The 17416-nt window shown below is 42.2% G+C and overlaps 1 protein-coding gene across 1 annotated transcript in view; it reads right to left on the bottom strand.

The window, feature by feature from the left end:
* Positions 1–1065: 1065 nt before the first annotated feature.
* CREB5 (cAMP responsive element binding protein 5) overlaps positions 1066–17416 on the bottom strand; it is a 257787-nt gene continuing 241436 nt past the window's right edge. Inside the window, exons 8-11 of the mRNA XM_074898084.1 lie at positions 10137–10460; positions 4789–5016; positions 3655–3763; positions 1066–2473 (exon numbers count right to left, since the gene is read on the bottom strand). Coding sequence (XP_074754185.1) covers positions 2310–2473; positions 3655–3763; positions 4789–5016; positions 10137–10460 — 825 coding nt within the window. The 3' untranslated portion in view covers positions 1066–2309. The remainder of the gene's footprint in view (positions 2474–3654; positions 3764–4788; positions 5017–10136; positions 10461–17416) is intronic.

The following is a 17416-nucleotide window of genomic DNA, read 5'->3' as shown; positions in this document are numbered from 1 at the left end:
TTTTTTTTACATTGTGGATACTCAGCTGGAACGTTTTGCTCAACTGCATATTTGAAAAAAGTTCCCTTGGGAGCCATGATGAAGCAAAACCATTTAGCTATTACAACTGGAGGTTAAAAAAAATTATAGTTTCAGTATTTAAAACACTTTAAAAGTATATGTTTGTCTAAAATATAATAGAAAATCCTTTACATTTGTATTTTTTCGTAATTTTTTTGGTTCTTAGACTATATAATCAAGTCAAGATTTACACTGTACATTAAAAATCTTCTTTTGAATGTATTTGCATAAATGGAAAGCTAGCTGTTAAAGAAAAGAATACTGATAAAAAGTTAGTTACTAAGATAAGAACTAATTTGGAAATGAATGATCCTCAGAATTTTGCTTTCCCTTCCAGGCAGGCCCTGCTCCTTACAGTGCCTCACGCTTCAGTTGTTTCACTCTCCCTCCTGCACGGAGAAGAGACAACCTTTTAAAACCCACGACTCCTCTAAAAATCAAAGACACAGTCTTTGAGGAGGAGAACTTCACTTTAGAACAAAGTGTGTACAGGGCTAGAGGATTTGCCCGGAATAATGTGAGTTAGTTTTTGCTATTTCAGATGTAGCTCAAAATGTTTGAACATTTATCACCAGCTCAGAGTGCGCTCCCTGGGTAAGCAGCGGGAGGTTTTGCTGCTGACAGATTTGAGAGCAAAATCAGGTCCCAATATACAGCAAGGCAGCGTAATTAACTGGCATCATCTCAGTCTGATTTTCCCATCAATCACTGGTACCACTCGGGGATGCAAATCAGTCCTGCTGAGGGGCAGGCCCAGAGTCCAAACAAAAACCTTAATTGTGGCACAAGGCTCTTTTCCAGACCCTCTTTGCAGGACTGAATTTTATCCAGAGTGCCCTGGGATTTGCCATTCTTGTAGCACATTTTAGCGGTTGCCTGCCTTCTAAAAATTATTTAGCGTCCTAATGAGACAATTCCTTACCCGTGGTAAACGGGCATTAAGTGCCATTGAAGTCAGTGAAGCTACACTGCTGTCTGCCAGCTCAGGATCAGTCTGTGGATGCTTAAAGGAATGCCTGCAGAGAGCAGGTCTCTCCCTGGGAATTAAAAATGGCGTTTTTCCAACCGGTCAGAACCGTTACGCTGATTTATTTCTCATTTATAGCCCATGAAACCTGAGGCTGTTAGCTTTCATTGCTAGAACAACGCAACCGCGCTAGGGAACAGAACTTTTCCAAATTATTATATACTACATGGATTTTTCTATGTTAATGACTGGCAGTGCAAAAGAATTGCTGTGATTCTCAGGTGTTGCTTGCTACGCCTCTACTGGGCCACAGAAGCTTACAGGGCTGCTAGCATCAACACAGCTGGCTCTCAATCCTGCTTCACCTGGGGGTGCACTGCTTTCGCCTTTTGCTGTTTATTAAAAACACTAAATCAGGAGCATTTCTATTTTTTAAAAGCCAAACGCTCAGCACAGCCCAGCTGTGGGTGATAAGCTAGTGAAAGCAGCAGCCGCGCCAACAGTTTTTAGGTGGGCTTGAAGTTTTTGCTTGTTCATCACTGTTCTTCGAGAAAAAAAGAAGGAAGTGAGAAAGCCTTGGAATGAAAAAAAGAAGAAAAAAAAAAAAAGCTAGGGGATCAAAAGGGTTTGGGGAGGGAAAAGGAAGGTGTAAGAATAACTGGAGGAGAAAAAGGCCAGGGTAGGGGAGAGAGGAGAAGGGGGAGGGCTAAACAAAAGAGCACGTTATTTGGGCTTGATTTTGTCCTGATAGCCACATGCTATATAACCGCTTTGAAAGAGGCTCTGAATGCAAGATGGGGTCTGCTGATAGCACAACGCTAACTCATTTTTTATTATGCTGTCAGCAGATGCCCTCTCTATATATTTATAGCCTAATTACTCCTAGTTACCTACGTATGACTCTGTTTAATACTTTTCATGCCTCACACTGGCTAACAAGCTGCAGTTTAACACAACTTTGTATTTCTGAGGCTTCAGGCTAGATTGGTGAGAAGGAAACATGACTATGTACAGAAACAGTTAGGTTTATAAACAAGTAACTGGTACCAAAAAAACTGGAGAAAGCACCAAAGCATTTCTCAAGCTGATAGCATATTAATTGCATAACTCCCTTTTATGTAACTAAGTATAAAAGACATTTTAATAACTATAAAAATGAAAGCCAAAGTCTTTCAAGAACTGAGGAATCTTCCAGGCTTGAGTTACGGTTGCAAATGTCCTTAGCACAGAGGACGCTTTGATACGCTACCACACTCCCCTAGCAGTTTCTGATCAACCACTTTTAAAGGATGGGGTTGATGTCTGTTCTGTGGCTGGCGAGCTGGGTGAGAGTGGAGCTTCCCACGACGTCACTGACGGAGGAAGATGTTGTGATGGTGTTGTGCTGGATGACTTGCTGCTGGGAGCAAGCTGGGACCGGGCTCGCAGGAGGACTGCTCTCAGGACCTGGGAAGGGGGCGAGGGCACAGAGACAACACACATTCATTTTTCCATCCGAATTAACAAGCCCAGGCTGGGTGACACTCCTGGAAAAGGGATGTGCTACTACGGCAGCAATACTAACAACCTGAGGCATGCACAAGTCCCAGGATTTCAAAATACACTGTTATCCAACATGTTGTGTCTTCTGACCTTTTGCAGTTTTTGGTATTTTTTTTAAGCCAGCTTCTCTGAATTCAGGAGTTGGGACCTTGAAAAAAGTCCAAGACCTTAATGATTATGAAAAAATGTCGGGATAAAAAGTCCAATATCTTAAGGTCTATAAAACCAGTTGGGATGCTTAAATGCTTTATTTGCTCCAGAAGGAATCAAAATTGGAGTACAGTGCACTGCAGCACAGAAAATCTAATTCAAGCAACAGTTGATAGGCATGTAATGCAATTATGTATTTTTTCCTTAGAGTACTGTTAAAGAGCCAGATGCATAGTGATGCAGAGGAGACAGAAATGGGCTCTATTTTAAGAAAATGCCGCAATCTAGCAAATATTAACTCTGAGGCTTTTCTGAGCCATTCTAGAGCCAAGCAAAGACTTTGTCCCTAAATTACCACTCTCTTAAAATGCATCAACTAGACAGAATTGATTCAATGTCTCCATTAGATGAGGTTTTTTTGGAAAAAGAAAAAAAAAAAAAAAAAAAGGAAAAAAGAAAGGTAAGAGTCAAAAAAGAGTTAACAAACCTTGAAAACCTGCACCACGCCTGGTCTGCACCACGGTCAGGGCACAGTACCATTTTCGCTGGAGGGGACTTTAATGTTTTCCTTTTTAACTTTCCTTTTGAGAGTTATTTTAAGGTGCTGGCAGTGGTGTGCCCAGGAGGACTCTTGCAGGTTTGGAGCTGTGAGTTCAAGCAGGATCCTCCACGGGGGAGCAAGCGTCCATCCATCTGCATCTCCTTGCAGAAGGGAGGGGAGGGGAAAGCTAGCTCTGCTGTGTGAGCTGCAACCAGCAGTTTCGGTTTTGAGTGGGGCTGGATAAATTAGGGCAGGAGATTGGATGGCTCAGACGATGTTTGAGAAGACAGGTTCAAGTGATAATATGACTGACAAGGGGTTCTGAAGGGAAGAATTGGAAACTTTGCTTTCCTGTGAGGTGTATGGAGACAGTGCAAACATACCAGCTACTTACTTAGATATCCTTGCGATTCTTTCTGCATAGCTGTTATCGGACAGTCTTTATGTGTTAACAATAACTGTTTCAGCTGTGCTACCTCATTTTTCAGCATGGAAACCTCGTTCTAGAAAAGAAAGAGATAGTTTGGTTTGCCACAAAGCTTAAACCAGGCTCTTCTGCAAAGTTTAAACCCAAAACCACAGAAACTGCTCCATAACTTCGGAAGAACTGAGGAAAAGTGGTGCTCGGTACTTGTGTGCTGCATTTATGTTAGCATTTGCCAGTGACATTATTTTATAACTTATTCTGAAGGCAATTTGGCTTCCAGATTTGGTGACATAAACTGACAAATGAACTAACTTCACAGCACCAGAGGTACTGGAGGCAATGTTTTAATCCACTCCGGAAATATTCTGGCTCTCTGCATCAGAACACAGGGGCCAGACCCGTGGGGGCAAATGGCAGCCTGCCCACTCGGGGAAACAGTGTCAGGGCTGCTGTCACCTACACATGACACCTAGAGCTCTGCTACAGCTGGCGCCTGGGTGCTGCTCACACCTCTGTGTTTTGGGGAAACATGTTTTGGGGGAGTGCCATTAAACAAATGGTCTTTCTGCCCATGGCAGCACACGGGCACACCTCTGGATGGGGTAGAAGTACCGTGTCCATCATAAGAAGGGCAGCACTGTAAGAAAGGCTTGTATTATCATATTCAGGGTATTTTCATCTATTAATTTAATTTTCTTTACTGGTAGACTGATCTATTTACTCTCCTATCTCTCTGGCTTTGGATGGGGGTTTAGCTACATGCCCTTCACTGAAAAAGTCTTTTACAGCTGAGTTAATGCCACTTCCAAAAAAAATCCCCACAAAAAGCAGTGACAAGAAAAGAAAATAAATACAACTCCATGTAGCGAAGGCTTCTAAATCCCAAGACAGCTTTTTCCTGGCTTATCCTGCTAAAATGTAATTATTTCTTTAATTGAAGCACACACATCTCGATTAATCAACTTTGATTATGCCCACACTCCCGCTAGGAGCTGGCTGTGCGGGGGCAGCCCAAAGGCGGTAGGGCCCGTCGGCACCGCCAGCCCCTCCGAGCACAAAGAGCCCCTCTGTGTCCTCGGGGGTGCAGACAGTGGCTCGCACCTGAAGCTGCATGTTTGTCTGGGTGAGCTCTTCTGCTTTCTTTTCCAGTGACATCACCCAGACCTTCCTCTTCTGTCTGCAGCGCGTGGCGGCGGCTCGGTTCCTTTCCAGAAATTTCCGCCTCCTCTCATCCGGGTCTTCATCCACCACCCTCCTTCGGCGACCTCCAGTCGGCTGCGGCGGCTGTATCGTCTGCGTGGGCTGCATCTGCTGCGCTGCTGGCGAAACCTGGCGGGGAAGAAGAGGTTTGGCAAGGGGCGGTGAGGGGGTGAAGTTACAGAGGGGGATGCTGAAATGGGAAGGGAAATCTCACACGCTTGTACTGCTCCCCAACAGGCACAAGTCAAAAAGCTGTGCCAGATGCCACTGAAATTAGCTGCTGGCAAATCCTTACCATGGGGAGATTTTTTTGAAATGATCCTCTCAATATTAGTAGGGAAAATATTTTCCCCCTTACAGTTAGTTATTAAAAACATTAACTTAGGTACTTTCTCTGCCACCACCTATTTCAAACCTGAAATGTCAAGTTTCTCTCAGCAACTGTTTTAATCAAAGCAGAGGACTGTAGTGGCCTTATTTCTACCTCTCTCTCTCTTTTTTTTTTTTTCCCCAATTGCCTCCAAAATTTTAGGACATTTCTATTTCATCTTTTACTGCCTCTGGAGACAGGAGCTGCCGCACTCTTTGTACCTGAGTGGAGCTGGGAAGCCACAGGCTGGAATCACACAAGGCCAGCAGACCTTTGTGCCCCTCAGCTGTTGGCAAAAGAAGGGATTTAGGTATCTGAACTCAAACTTGCATTTTGGCGTCCCTGCACTGAGTGGAGAAGGGATATTTCCCTTATCAGGTGCTTCCATTTGACACCCGTAGATGCTACCCTCCTTTATATTGAGTAGCCTGGTTTCGACAGTAAAGGCACACCACATCCAGCCCCGCTGCTACAAAACTATGGAAAAATCTGTATTTATGCTTTTTCAAGTGCAGGATAATATTGATCCTGCTCCTGAGAGTAACTGGCCTGTGCCATTACAGAAAAGGCATGTGGTGGGGGCAGCCCCACGCAGTCTGTGCTATGACTCCTGGGCAGATGAAACACATGCCCATGTCCCTATCAGGAACAAGCATCAGACTTAACGTTCAGCTGCCTGGGAATAGCAAGCTTTTGGACAGCTTTCCTGCCTCTCTGGACAGGCCACGGGGCTCTGGACTGCGCTCAGGGCTCAGCCCAACCCAGAGGTCCCAGCCGGAGCTGCTGCCGCTGCTCCGGCACAGTCTGGAAAAGTCTGGAAACCTGAATTGTTGACTCAGAATTAACCCTCTTGTTCTGGCAAAGACCCAAACCTCTAAGGTGCTTCCTTTTGACTCCAGGGAGTGGACGTACTCAGCACTTTGTCAGGCTGAGCCCTGAATTTCAATTGCGGCAATTAACATGTGTTTGCCTAACACCTCTGTCTGTCTCAATTAAATTGAAATTAAAATGATACTATCGTCTTGGAAGGTCGCTTTTCTGTCTAGAATCTCACCACAAAGTGCAAAGAAGAGCTTGCTCCATCTCCCAGCTGACTTGTGTCAATTAAAGTGGCAATTTTATGTGTAATTATTCTGTGCATCTGATAACGCTTTTTGCATAAAGCTGAATTATTCCCATCTTTATGTTGCACAGTCAGGGAATCTCTCTAGCAGGAGCAGAAAAATGTTTTAAAAAAACAACCTTCTAACAATAAATAAGCCACCCCGCACTTTCTGACTGATTTTTAAAATTTCAGCTTGTATTAACTCTGTATGTTTGCTGGTAAAATCTCCAACCCTCTGTCCACGCCAGGAGTTGGAGTCCCAGGGCTACGGGAGGTGCAGTGGCTGCAGCCACCAGCACCACGCAGGACTGCCAGCCGCAGCCTCCACCCTCAACAGCACCCCCAAGCTGCTGCCACGAAATCGCTGCTGTGGGATACCAGCTGCTCTTGTCCACCAGGGCCAGGCACGCCACCTCTTTAGCAGTATGTCTGAGGGCAAGGCCTCAGAGATACTTTTTAATGTCAACATCTCATCAAAGGCCTTTCATTTTCTCACATACACCTTTCCAGACTTCAGACATCTGTTATTTCTGTTTCCGGACACTAAGAGCTTTCCTTAACTCATTTCTCTCCTTTTCCATTCAGTTTTCAAAATTCTTGGTTCTTAACTCTCTCAGTGGGGTCTGCTACACAGGCAGAAAAAGGTTACTATACAATTTTTTTTTTTTTCACCTTCCTATGGTCATTTTCTCCTGAATAACTAGTGAGTCATCTTGTTTTTACAATGTAGCAGTCAGTCTTTGGGCAGTCAGAGGGCGTTTTCAGAACAACAAAATCTTCTCTCCATCTCTGGCAGATATTAATTATAAAGGCTGCCATTACATCACTAATAATGACATGTGGGATAATCAACTGACTCTTACTGGATATCTCTTAACCCTAAAATCTGTTAGGCTATATCTTAGTAACTGTCTAAGCATCATTCTCTAGTAGGATTTCGCTGCCCTGCCTAGGGACATAAGAAAGAAAATGAACATATATTAAAATTGAGTGGTTTTTTTTTTTTTTTTTTTTTTAAGAGGATGCTAATCATGTATCCATAATGAAGACAAATGTAGGACAGCTAAGAGAATGGAACAACATCCACACCCCCACTCTGCTTAAGCTATCACTCTGGTAAGTTTGATGTGAAGAAACCTTCATGGGACCAACACAAGAATAATAGTATAATTTTTGTAGTAGTTGAGGCAACATAGCTATGACTTGATAAAATATTTTGCTTTCTCAGAAACATACCTATTGGAAGGTGATTTCTACTTTTATGCTTGATCCTGCATTTCTCCCTGTTCTTTGCAACTTACCACAAAACTAATACCCATTCATTCATTCTACGAAAGCATAATTCATTGGGCTCCTGTGCATCAAAAAGGTAGCTGAAAAGCATGCAATGAATTCTGACATTACAGAAGGGTGTGCTGTAGAATAACAACAGTCTCGACATGGGAGCACACAGCTTACAGCACCGTGGACCATGCTGTCATTTGACAGGTGGTTTGGAATGAAAGAATCTGGCTCAGAAGAATAAGGAGGTTAATAATTAGTAAAACGCACCATAAAATTAACGACTGTTGGAGCAATCTGACCCCCCAAAGAGGCCATTACCATGGGAACTATGGATGAGTTTAGAAAGTAATAACCATGTGGTTATTACTCAGCAAATCCTTCTTTTCTCCCCACTAATGCATCTGTTCAGAAATCACGATTGCCTTCGCATCACAGGAGCAGATGTGCAGCAAGATGCTGACCCTAGAATTCCTACTCCATCACCCTCTGTTCCCATCCTCTTGGCAACACTTACACCTATGGACAAGACGAAGTCCTCCTTGATCCCTGATGGGGCCTGTTACCTCCAGTGACATGCTCTGCATGGCAAAGCTCATCTGACTGCGCAGGCCCGACTCCAGAGACTGTGTGGTGCTGGGACACAGGGTGAATCTGACAGAGCTCTGTGGCTGACAGTCAACCCACCTACCCTAGTGCCCGCATCGCTTCTTGCTCACCTGCAAGTCTTTGGGGGTGCCTAGCTAATGGGGAATACAAAGCACAAGAGGTCTAGGCTGTCTCAAGTGGAATAAGTGTAAGAAAGAGATGGACCTGCTTGAGAGGGTCCAGAGGAGGGCCACTGACTCACTGATCTTACCCTTAAAACCATGAGGTTTGCTTTCCCTGGTAGCTGCTTTCTCCTCACCTGTCAAAAGTGGTAATATGCATGTTTTGCAGCAGTGCTCCATACCATAGTATCTGACTCCCTCACCTGCATTAACATGTGTATCCTCCCAACCCCTCAGTGAGGTGTCAGTGCTACTACTCTTGTCTTAAAAGCCTAAGAGAGGTTAAGTGACTTCCTCCATCTCATCCGTGGAGTCCTCAGTCTGCTAAACACAACTTTATCCCTACTCTCTCATGGATCTCCAAGACAGCCATCAGGTTGCTTTTGGTTTCTCTGTTATGAGATAACCTCTCTTTATTGGAGTTTTTAAACAACTCCAAGGAAAATAACTCATTAACAGATGGGAAAATAATTGAATTCACAAAGTAAAAACTGAACTAAACTTACGAAAGCTCTGGACATCTTCTCACAGGGGAGTCTGCTGCTCTCTTATTTAGACTGTTTCTCTAAAGCTGACAATTCATTTTACATTAGCAAATGGTTTAGGGAAATCCCATGTGCTTGCAGCCTCTGCAATAATAAAGCTAGATGTTAGTAAATAGTTAATGTTGTGGGACACTGGGATGTCAGCCAAATCCTCTCATTTTCTTTAATGTTTTCTAAGAGCTTGTCTGAAAGGTATTTGCAAGCAACACAATACTTCACAGATTGAACTTCTTATGGCTGGCACTCCTCTTTGTCCTCATTCTGTGCACTGCCTGCTTGTCTTCTTTAAATTTGCTCCCCAGACCTAACATGTTACAGTCACTGCCCCCAGAGCTTTATTTTTCTTGTGCGATCCTGATGCAGAAGCCTATCGTCTTAAGACATTAATAGAATTCCTCTTAAAAATTACTCTGCTAAAGTAGTTCATTGGTTCAAGAAACATTCAGTTCAGATACTGAATTATCCAAATTGCTGCAGCCAATATACCTGGTCCAAAAATTGAGACCTCCATCTCGTTCAATGGAGACCTTCACTGAGTTCTCATCATTTGAATAAAATTCAAAATTGCCTTTCTGTTTCAAATCTCTCTCCTTGGACTGGCTTCACCATCTTTTTCTCCTGTTACAACATCCACCAACTATTGCCCTCTCTTTCAGTTAATTTTGGCCTTCTCTCACACTCTGCAGGTGGGGCTGCTATGCCCTTCACAGGGTCTGGATAATTTCTTCTTTTCCTCTAAGCCAGTGTATCATACCTTAGAACTACCTCTATCTCCAGTCTCGAACACACACACATAGAACACATACAGCTATTTAAATCTTGGCCTGAAAAGTTTGGGTTCAAGCACATTAAGCAACACATAATAAAAATCTCCAAAATAAACCTCATCCATAAAAGGATTTGTGGCAATATGCAGAGCTTAGAGCACTGAAAAACACTGGAGCTCGTTATAAAGATACTACAAATGTCTAGCAAATTAAGCAGCAAAGCAAGTTGTTGCTTCATCCTGTTTTCTGAATAAAGTTTGCGCTTCCCTACCATCGATAGCAGACATTTATGAGTAGCCTGAGGGACTTGTATCTACCAAGACATGCATGCAAGAAGAAACAATACAAGGATCAGACTTTAACTTCACAGAACAGCAAAAGTCAGTGATGCCACATGGCATGAAGGTCTACCTGTGCTTGTCCGCCTGAGTGCAGCGGGGGGTGCGGCGAGGTCTGGTGATGTGCCGGGTGTGCGTGAAGGTGCGAGTGAGAGTGGTGGTGGGGATGATTCTGCTGGTGATGAGGCTGAGGATGAGGATGGTGTGCAGGATGCTGGTGCTGATGCGGGTATGAGTGATGAGGTGGCAGTGTCTGATGCTGATGAGGATGTGAGTGCATATGATGGTGTGGGGTCTGGTCCTGCCGTGAGCTCATCATTTCCATCATGTGACCCATGGTGTTCATATTCCCGTTTGACATGGCGGCAGGATGATGAGTCAGTGCTGCCTTCAGTCTCTGGAACAGAACAAGGCAGAAAATTCAACATTCACACATGATGATCTGAGCAATCAGAATCAGATTTCTGCTGTTGTAGAAATGGTGCCTCGTCCTGTGTTTTGAGATTTGTTTAGGGTTTTTTCTTGCTGTTCCCTTGATAAAAGGCATTTTATTTCAGTTTGAGAAAGAACATATTCTTGGGCTCTTGGGCTCTAATCTAGATTTCCACTGTAAATATGTAAAGATATAAACATTCAAACTGAAATTTAACAGTTACACATTTCCTACTGTGCTGCTGAGGAAAAATAACTGGCTCTCATCCTTTCTCTTTGGCCAGCTCAGTAGTGTTAGCTTCATCAAGCTTGTAGTCTTGTAACTTTTAAAAAGGAAAGTCTGATTAAAATAAAGGTGAAACAAAGTTCCCTTCTTTTTTTTTTTTTTTTTTTTTCTACAGATATTATTTTAAAAGAGTCATTGATAAATATATTGCATTGATGTGTTTTTTAAATTCAGGCTCAAATATATTCTACAGTTGTACCAGTACCCAACCTGTTCTTTCATCAGAAAGACAGGAAAATAATGAGGGTCTGATCCTCTTTCTTTGCTGGAAAGTCTGCTGTGTTGTTATCAGATTCTAATCTCTCTCTATGTTCTGTACTCCTCATGTTTTGTACTATTACAAGATTGGACCCCGGAGTCCTGACCAGGGAAAAACTCTCCTTAATATCAATGGGATTCATTCACTTTTACCTGAACACACCAAAGCACAATGCAAAGGGCTGCCACATTTTGGACTGCAGGATATAACCCTTGTGTATTAAGGCAATAGCTGAAATACAGAACAAAAAAGGTACCCTTTTAGTGCAATTACAGAGTTGTCCCAAAGCTGTGAGCTGTACTGGCATACAGACACCTTGCTAGTGTCATCCTATCCTTGAACTAGTGAAATCACTGGCATGCTAGAAGAGTGTGCCAAAGATAGACCCTGACAGATATCAGCTAGAATTGCTCCTTCCAAACCCATAGAAACCTTCTTTGCATCCATGGTTCTGCATCTTGCCCAATTTAGAACGTTCTTCACATGCAGCCACCCAAGACCTCTTTAACTCTTTACATTTTTGAAGAAGCTTGATTTACTGTCACTAATGCAAGTAATTAGTCAGCAGAAAATGGTAAGATAAAAATGGAAGGAAGGAGGTCCATGGCATCACCTGATGCCAGATTAGCATGATCTGAATAACGCATCAACTAGCTCATAATTCATTATCCAACCAGAGGACATAATAAATAGCAGAGACCTCATCAGTAAGAGATGCCACCTATACAACAGCCAGCAAGAAACAGCAGTAGTACATGGAACAGAGGTGTGCCTTTCCCCATAGTAATATCTGTGGGTCACAGATGATAGTCAGAATATCCTACAAGCCAACATGGCTAAAATCTGCCAGTGGAGGAGCAATAGATTGAACTGCATTTTGGTTTTGTCTTTAAAGCAAAGAGAGTGACACTCAGGACACTCGGAACCTCTAGATGGGAATTTCAATCTACTTTATACTGAAATAGCACCTATCTGTGCAACTGCACTGCAAGGCCACAGGTAAAGGGTCCTGTGTTCAAAGCTGCTGCCCTATGGTGTTTGAGCACCTGGGAGTGAGGAAGAAATAAATTCTTAAGGAGAAAAAATAAAGACAAATATTAGAGGAATAAAACCAAGGTTGTGGAAGGCAAAAAGAAGTAACAGGGTCAGTTCAGAGTGTCATCCTCAAATTTTTGTGTCTCCCTTGTTTTTGCAGATATCATGAAGGTCCTTTCACTGAGACACTCTAATAGATCCATTAATCCAAATTTGGTCGGTTATTTCACTAATGATCAATTGGCTGAACAAGATATTAAAAATAAAGAAAAGAAACTGTTGCAAAACACATCAGTGCCTCAGCAGGCATGAAGGAAAACTAGACTGATGACTTTTAAGAAGTTTCCTTAAGAAAACCTATCAAACCATGACCGTACTACAGCATGTGTCACAACCTGATGATCTTCTCAAAAAGGGATCGATGAGATTAAAGATCTCCTTCCTTATCCTTAAAGTCAGAATGTAGCTCAGTCTAATATCAATAGCAGTAACCCATCCTGGGTATAAAATGGAGGATTTGAGCAGCTGTCGTCCTTAATGTTTCTGAATTAAAGTGCTACCCTGGTTACTGCAAGCAGCTTTTCACAATGCTCAGAATAACCCAGGTGTTACCCAGGAGTGTATTAGGAAAAAAATATGGAAAGCAACACATTAGTAAGTCAAGTCGTTCTGCATGTCATTCTGCTTCAAAACTCGCTAAGACCTTTTCCATGGGGCTGAGCCACCATGCAGATCTAAGCCAAAGCACCAACAAAAGCTGCTGTAACTTTGTTTTCTGAATCAAAATGCAAAACAACCAAGCTCTCATTAGCCAGCAGTTTTATGTGATGAATACCTAACAACATCTACCAATGCCATATTTGTCAAAGACCTCTGAAAGTGAACTACAGCATGTCTTATTCTAAACTGCAGACTTTCAAAGCCAAAAAAGAAAAAAGGAGGGAAAAACTTAATCTGCGAATAAACATTTTTTTTTCAGCTGTAAAAACTGTGGCTTATTAGTGTGGCGTGACTTCAAGGAGAATAAATTATTTTGTTTTCTTTCCATAGCCCCTTCTACCACATCCATTTATTTGAGATAGCAAATCAAGAGAGACAGTGAGAGGCCTGACATGCAGCTGGTTTCAGTCAATAGGGGTCATTTCCATTTGGTCTGTGTATTTTACAGGCTCCTTGTTCACTGTTCCCAATGGGAGGGTGGGCCAGCTGCCCTGGATCCCAGTCCTGGTAAGAAACCAGCTCTCCACCTCATCCCGTCCCAGCGCAGCAACAGCCATCGCCCGGTCCTCGACTCCCTTTAACTTTGTGCTTAGATCAGCTCTGCAGCAGTGAGAGTCCTGACTGTGCACACACCCGGAGCAACTTTTATCTTCCATTAACCAGTCAGTGCTGCCCATCAGAAACATTTGGGGAACGATAAACATCTTTTTTTCTGTTTGGTCTTCAGCAAGATCAATTGTCTTGGATGTTTTAGTTAGAGCATGGGGAAGGAAATTCACCAGAACTTGGTGATTTTCTTTGCATTGAGTATGTGTAGAGCTGGAAGGGCAGGCTGCTTTTTTGTTATTGTTCTTTTTATATGTGTTAATTGCAAACAGCTGTTTTAGTTTAGTGTCAAATAAAATGCAATGGCATCAGAACTGAGCTTACTGGACTGACTACATTAGCAAAAGCCAGAACCCAATCCTGTGGCCCTTCAGTTTTTCAGGAACTGTGTGACTGACTTCACCAGAGCCTGCGAGTACCTGGCAGTTCGCAAATTGGGGCTGAAACAGAGGACTCACTGCTCACATCTGCTCTCACCAAAACCCAAAATTTCTGCTAAGCTCAGTGGCAGTGGTTTTTAGGGCACAATCCTTCTTCTCTCCCTTTTACAGCGCAATTTTCAAAAAAATCCCCACCAAACTTCAAGCCAAGAGGAAATGCAAATGCTCGTCTTACCTGGTTTTTGGTTCTTACTGATTATTTTTATTATTTCATCAAATTAACATAGTGACTAACATCAGTTACAGCTGATTTTCCACTCAGTCCTGTTGTTTCCATTAACGGCTATCAGCGACACAGACAACATGATAAATCTTTCACAGAGAATTGCCTCCGATCAAGTGAATAAAGAAAATTCCCTTTTGATCCTACAGAAAGCGAGAAGCACATAAACTCTCATCTTTGATGCTTAGGAGAAAATAGAAACAGTGGATACTAATGCTCCGTAGGTATGAGTGTTGCATTCCCTGTACTATTGCTCATGGTAATAACCCTAACTGACACATTTACTCTGAAGTCACCCCACTGAAATATGAAGTTGACACCTCTAAGACGCTATCATTGTACCTGGAATATTGGGGTTTTTTTGGAAACAGACAGTTTTCACAGTGATTCCTCCATCTAAAGCCTGACATCATGGTGCAGTGAATTGCTTGATGTTTCCTTTTATCAATATATATCATAATTTATTTGCTGAGCATCTTTGGGCAAGCTCCAAGTCTGCTAAAAATGGGCTACAAGCATTTCAGATCATGAATGAAAAATAGTATCAGCTTCCCCAGTACTTTGTAGTTCACAATTTCGATGTTTTCTTATTTTTCTCTATCATGACTTGTATTTCAAGGTTGCCTTGTTTTTCGCCCCACCTATTTTTCTCCAAAATTGCTAGTGAAAAACAGAATTTTTTTCAGTTTGTTAGAAGAAGAAAGAAAAAAAGATAAATAAAACTCTAAATTTGAAGGTTGCTTTTCCCCCAACTGAAAACTCAAATAATTTGGGGGTTTTCATATTGTATATAAATATTTATCATATTTATATCATGATATAATTGTAATACAACAGGCTATAAATATTACATTATAAGCCACAATCTGTATATGACAATAAAATACAACCTTCTCCCATTTATTCTTCAGTGGAGAAATGACAAAAGTCTCCAAGTTTACAGATGTTATTACTTGAGTGGTCTGTGTTTGCATCAAACAATATGCTATTATATCACCCAGCTGAATTTTAGGTTGGGACAGACATGGAGTGCTGGTTTTGAATAGGATTGAATTGTTTTGAATAAGTATGCATTGCTGCACTCAGAAAAAAAACCTCTTCCCCTTCTGGTCCACGTGCACAAATCCCACTAAATCACAGAAGAGACAAGACCAGCTGTAGCATCAGCTTAATGTCTGCTATATTCTTATCAAGAGATTACATCAGACCCCTGTAGGCAGAGGGAATATGATCTCAAAGATATTTTCTTGCACTAGTGACTGTGATTCTAGTCCCTGTTATACAGGGGTGGAATAAGTTCCCCACAGGGGATAGAAGAGACTAGAGAGGGGTGGGAAATCAGAAAAAAATACAGACATCAAGCATCCCCACAAATCTGCAACTAGGGAGAAACCTCAGGGTAAAATTCTTGATAAACCAAACTTCATGGCAAGGATACCATTGAGTTCAGTGGCACTAATACTGTTTTCTCATCTGTGGTGGCCAAGTTTTAATTTTTACTCATGTTCCTCTAAGCATCATACCTAAGATGAATAAACAGATTTAAGCTGGTGGCAGCTAAAGCTGCAAGTAGAACTTCACCCAGTGCATTTCAGAGCATCACACTGAATTTTATCCTTTCCTTCAGCTATGACTGCGATGAGAGAACTTAAGCATAAATGTCACTCAGGTCTTTTATAGTTGGCTGCTTACAAGCATTTCACAGTGTAAATAACAGAAACCACTCTGCAAATGTTCCACTCACATTCATAAAAGCAAATTGGAGGCGATTCATCTCCACCCAGTAAGTGAACTGCAGATACTTACGAGCACATTTCAGGGACTGGCAATTGGAAAGTCTCTGATGCCACATTAAATGCTTGCTCCCGCATTTCTTGTGCAGTAAAATACAGTCCTGCGTATTGACTGAAGGAGGAGTGAGAGGTGTGTGAAGGACATGAAGTCCAGAACCAAAGTGACGCATTATACTAATGTAAAGAGAAAAAGGGGATGCATTTAATTCACAACTCGCCAGTAAACAGCGCCAAACTGCTAATCTTCTAATTATTCTCAGGCTGTTTGGCAAATCTGAATTATACTTTTCCCTTCCTTTGTGCTTTCTTCCCTACTTAGTTGGATTTTGTAACAACACCAACAATGGATCGCCATCCAGCCTCCAGTGCAGTTTAGCCTCTAACAAAACCAGCAGATTTGCTCCCTTGTCCTTCCAAACACAAACTGAATTAAACTTCAGCAGAAAGCAACGAGAATCAACTGCAAACAATCAAAGTGGCAATAAAACTAATAGACACCATGCTGCTTAAGGACGGGGCAGCTGCAAGAGTTGTTTCAGTGTCCCTGAACTTGAGGCATGGAGGAGCTCTGAGCAGCCACACTGCCTGGTGACATCAGTCCCAGTGACACCTCTCCTGATGATTGCCAGTTTTTAGTAACCCAGTGCAGGTCACAGCCAGGGTGGTCCAAGGGTACTCTGCCAGAACTGCCATCTTCTGGTGACAGTATTTTGTTGAGAACGGCTACAGCTCCAAGGGACCGCAGAAAACACAAGTGAGTTTACATCTCCTCTCCACCCAGCAATTTCCTCCTGTTCATCTTGCAAAGGAGATAAGCATCATTACCCTTGTGCAATACACCACCTTTTGAAGAATTAGAAATCGAAAAATACTAAATTTTCAATTCCCATTCTACATGCATTTTTAATGAACATGTAAATCATAATCAAGACAGAAAACACACTGAAAGTATGGTTTGTGCTTCTGACTATATATTATTTCTTGCATGAATCATTTCTCAATGCATTGTTAAACAACTGGATTTGATTTGCACAGAAGTCAGGAAATGTAAAGTTCAAAAATTCAAGCCCCTAATTCCTACCAAGTCTAAGTCAATCCCTGCATGTATGTCCATGACAAGGGATATTTAATTATGTAATCACACAACAGACAGCAAAGTGATTTATTACTGGCAAATGGTGTCATATAATTTCAACATACAATACCAATGGAAGGATCCAAAAAATACAACCAACTTCTGCTTGATTTCCCCTCTGTGTGCCAGAGTCCAAAAGGAAAGCTGCTACTTAGCTGCTACCTACCCCTGGAGGGGCAGTTTTCTGACAGCAAAATGCCTAACACTTCAGGGATTAATTGCCTGTGCCTGCTATCAGTAGGCAGGCACATATTTCATCACCATCCTAATTCTACAAATTGACAATCTTTTGCTTAGTTACTCTGCCAGATTAACCTATGGGATATTCCCATGCATACTAGGTAGTCACCTATGGAAAACACAGAAAAAGGAGGTGGCAATAAAATCACACACTGCTAATAGCACCCTGCAAGGCAGTGAGAAA

This window comes from Athene noctua, chromosome 2, assembly GCF_965140245.1.
Source record: "Athene noctua chromosome 2, bAthNoc1.hap1.1, whole genome shotgun sequence".
Lineage (NCBI taxonomy): Eukaryota > Metazoa > Chordata > Aves > Strigiformes > Strigidae > Athene > Athene noctua.
This window is presented reverse-complemented; position numbering and strand designations above follow the sequence as displayed.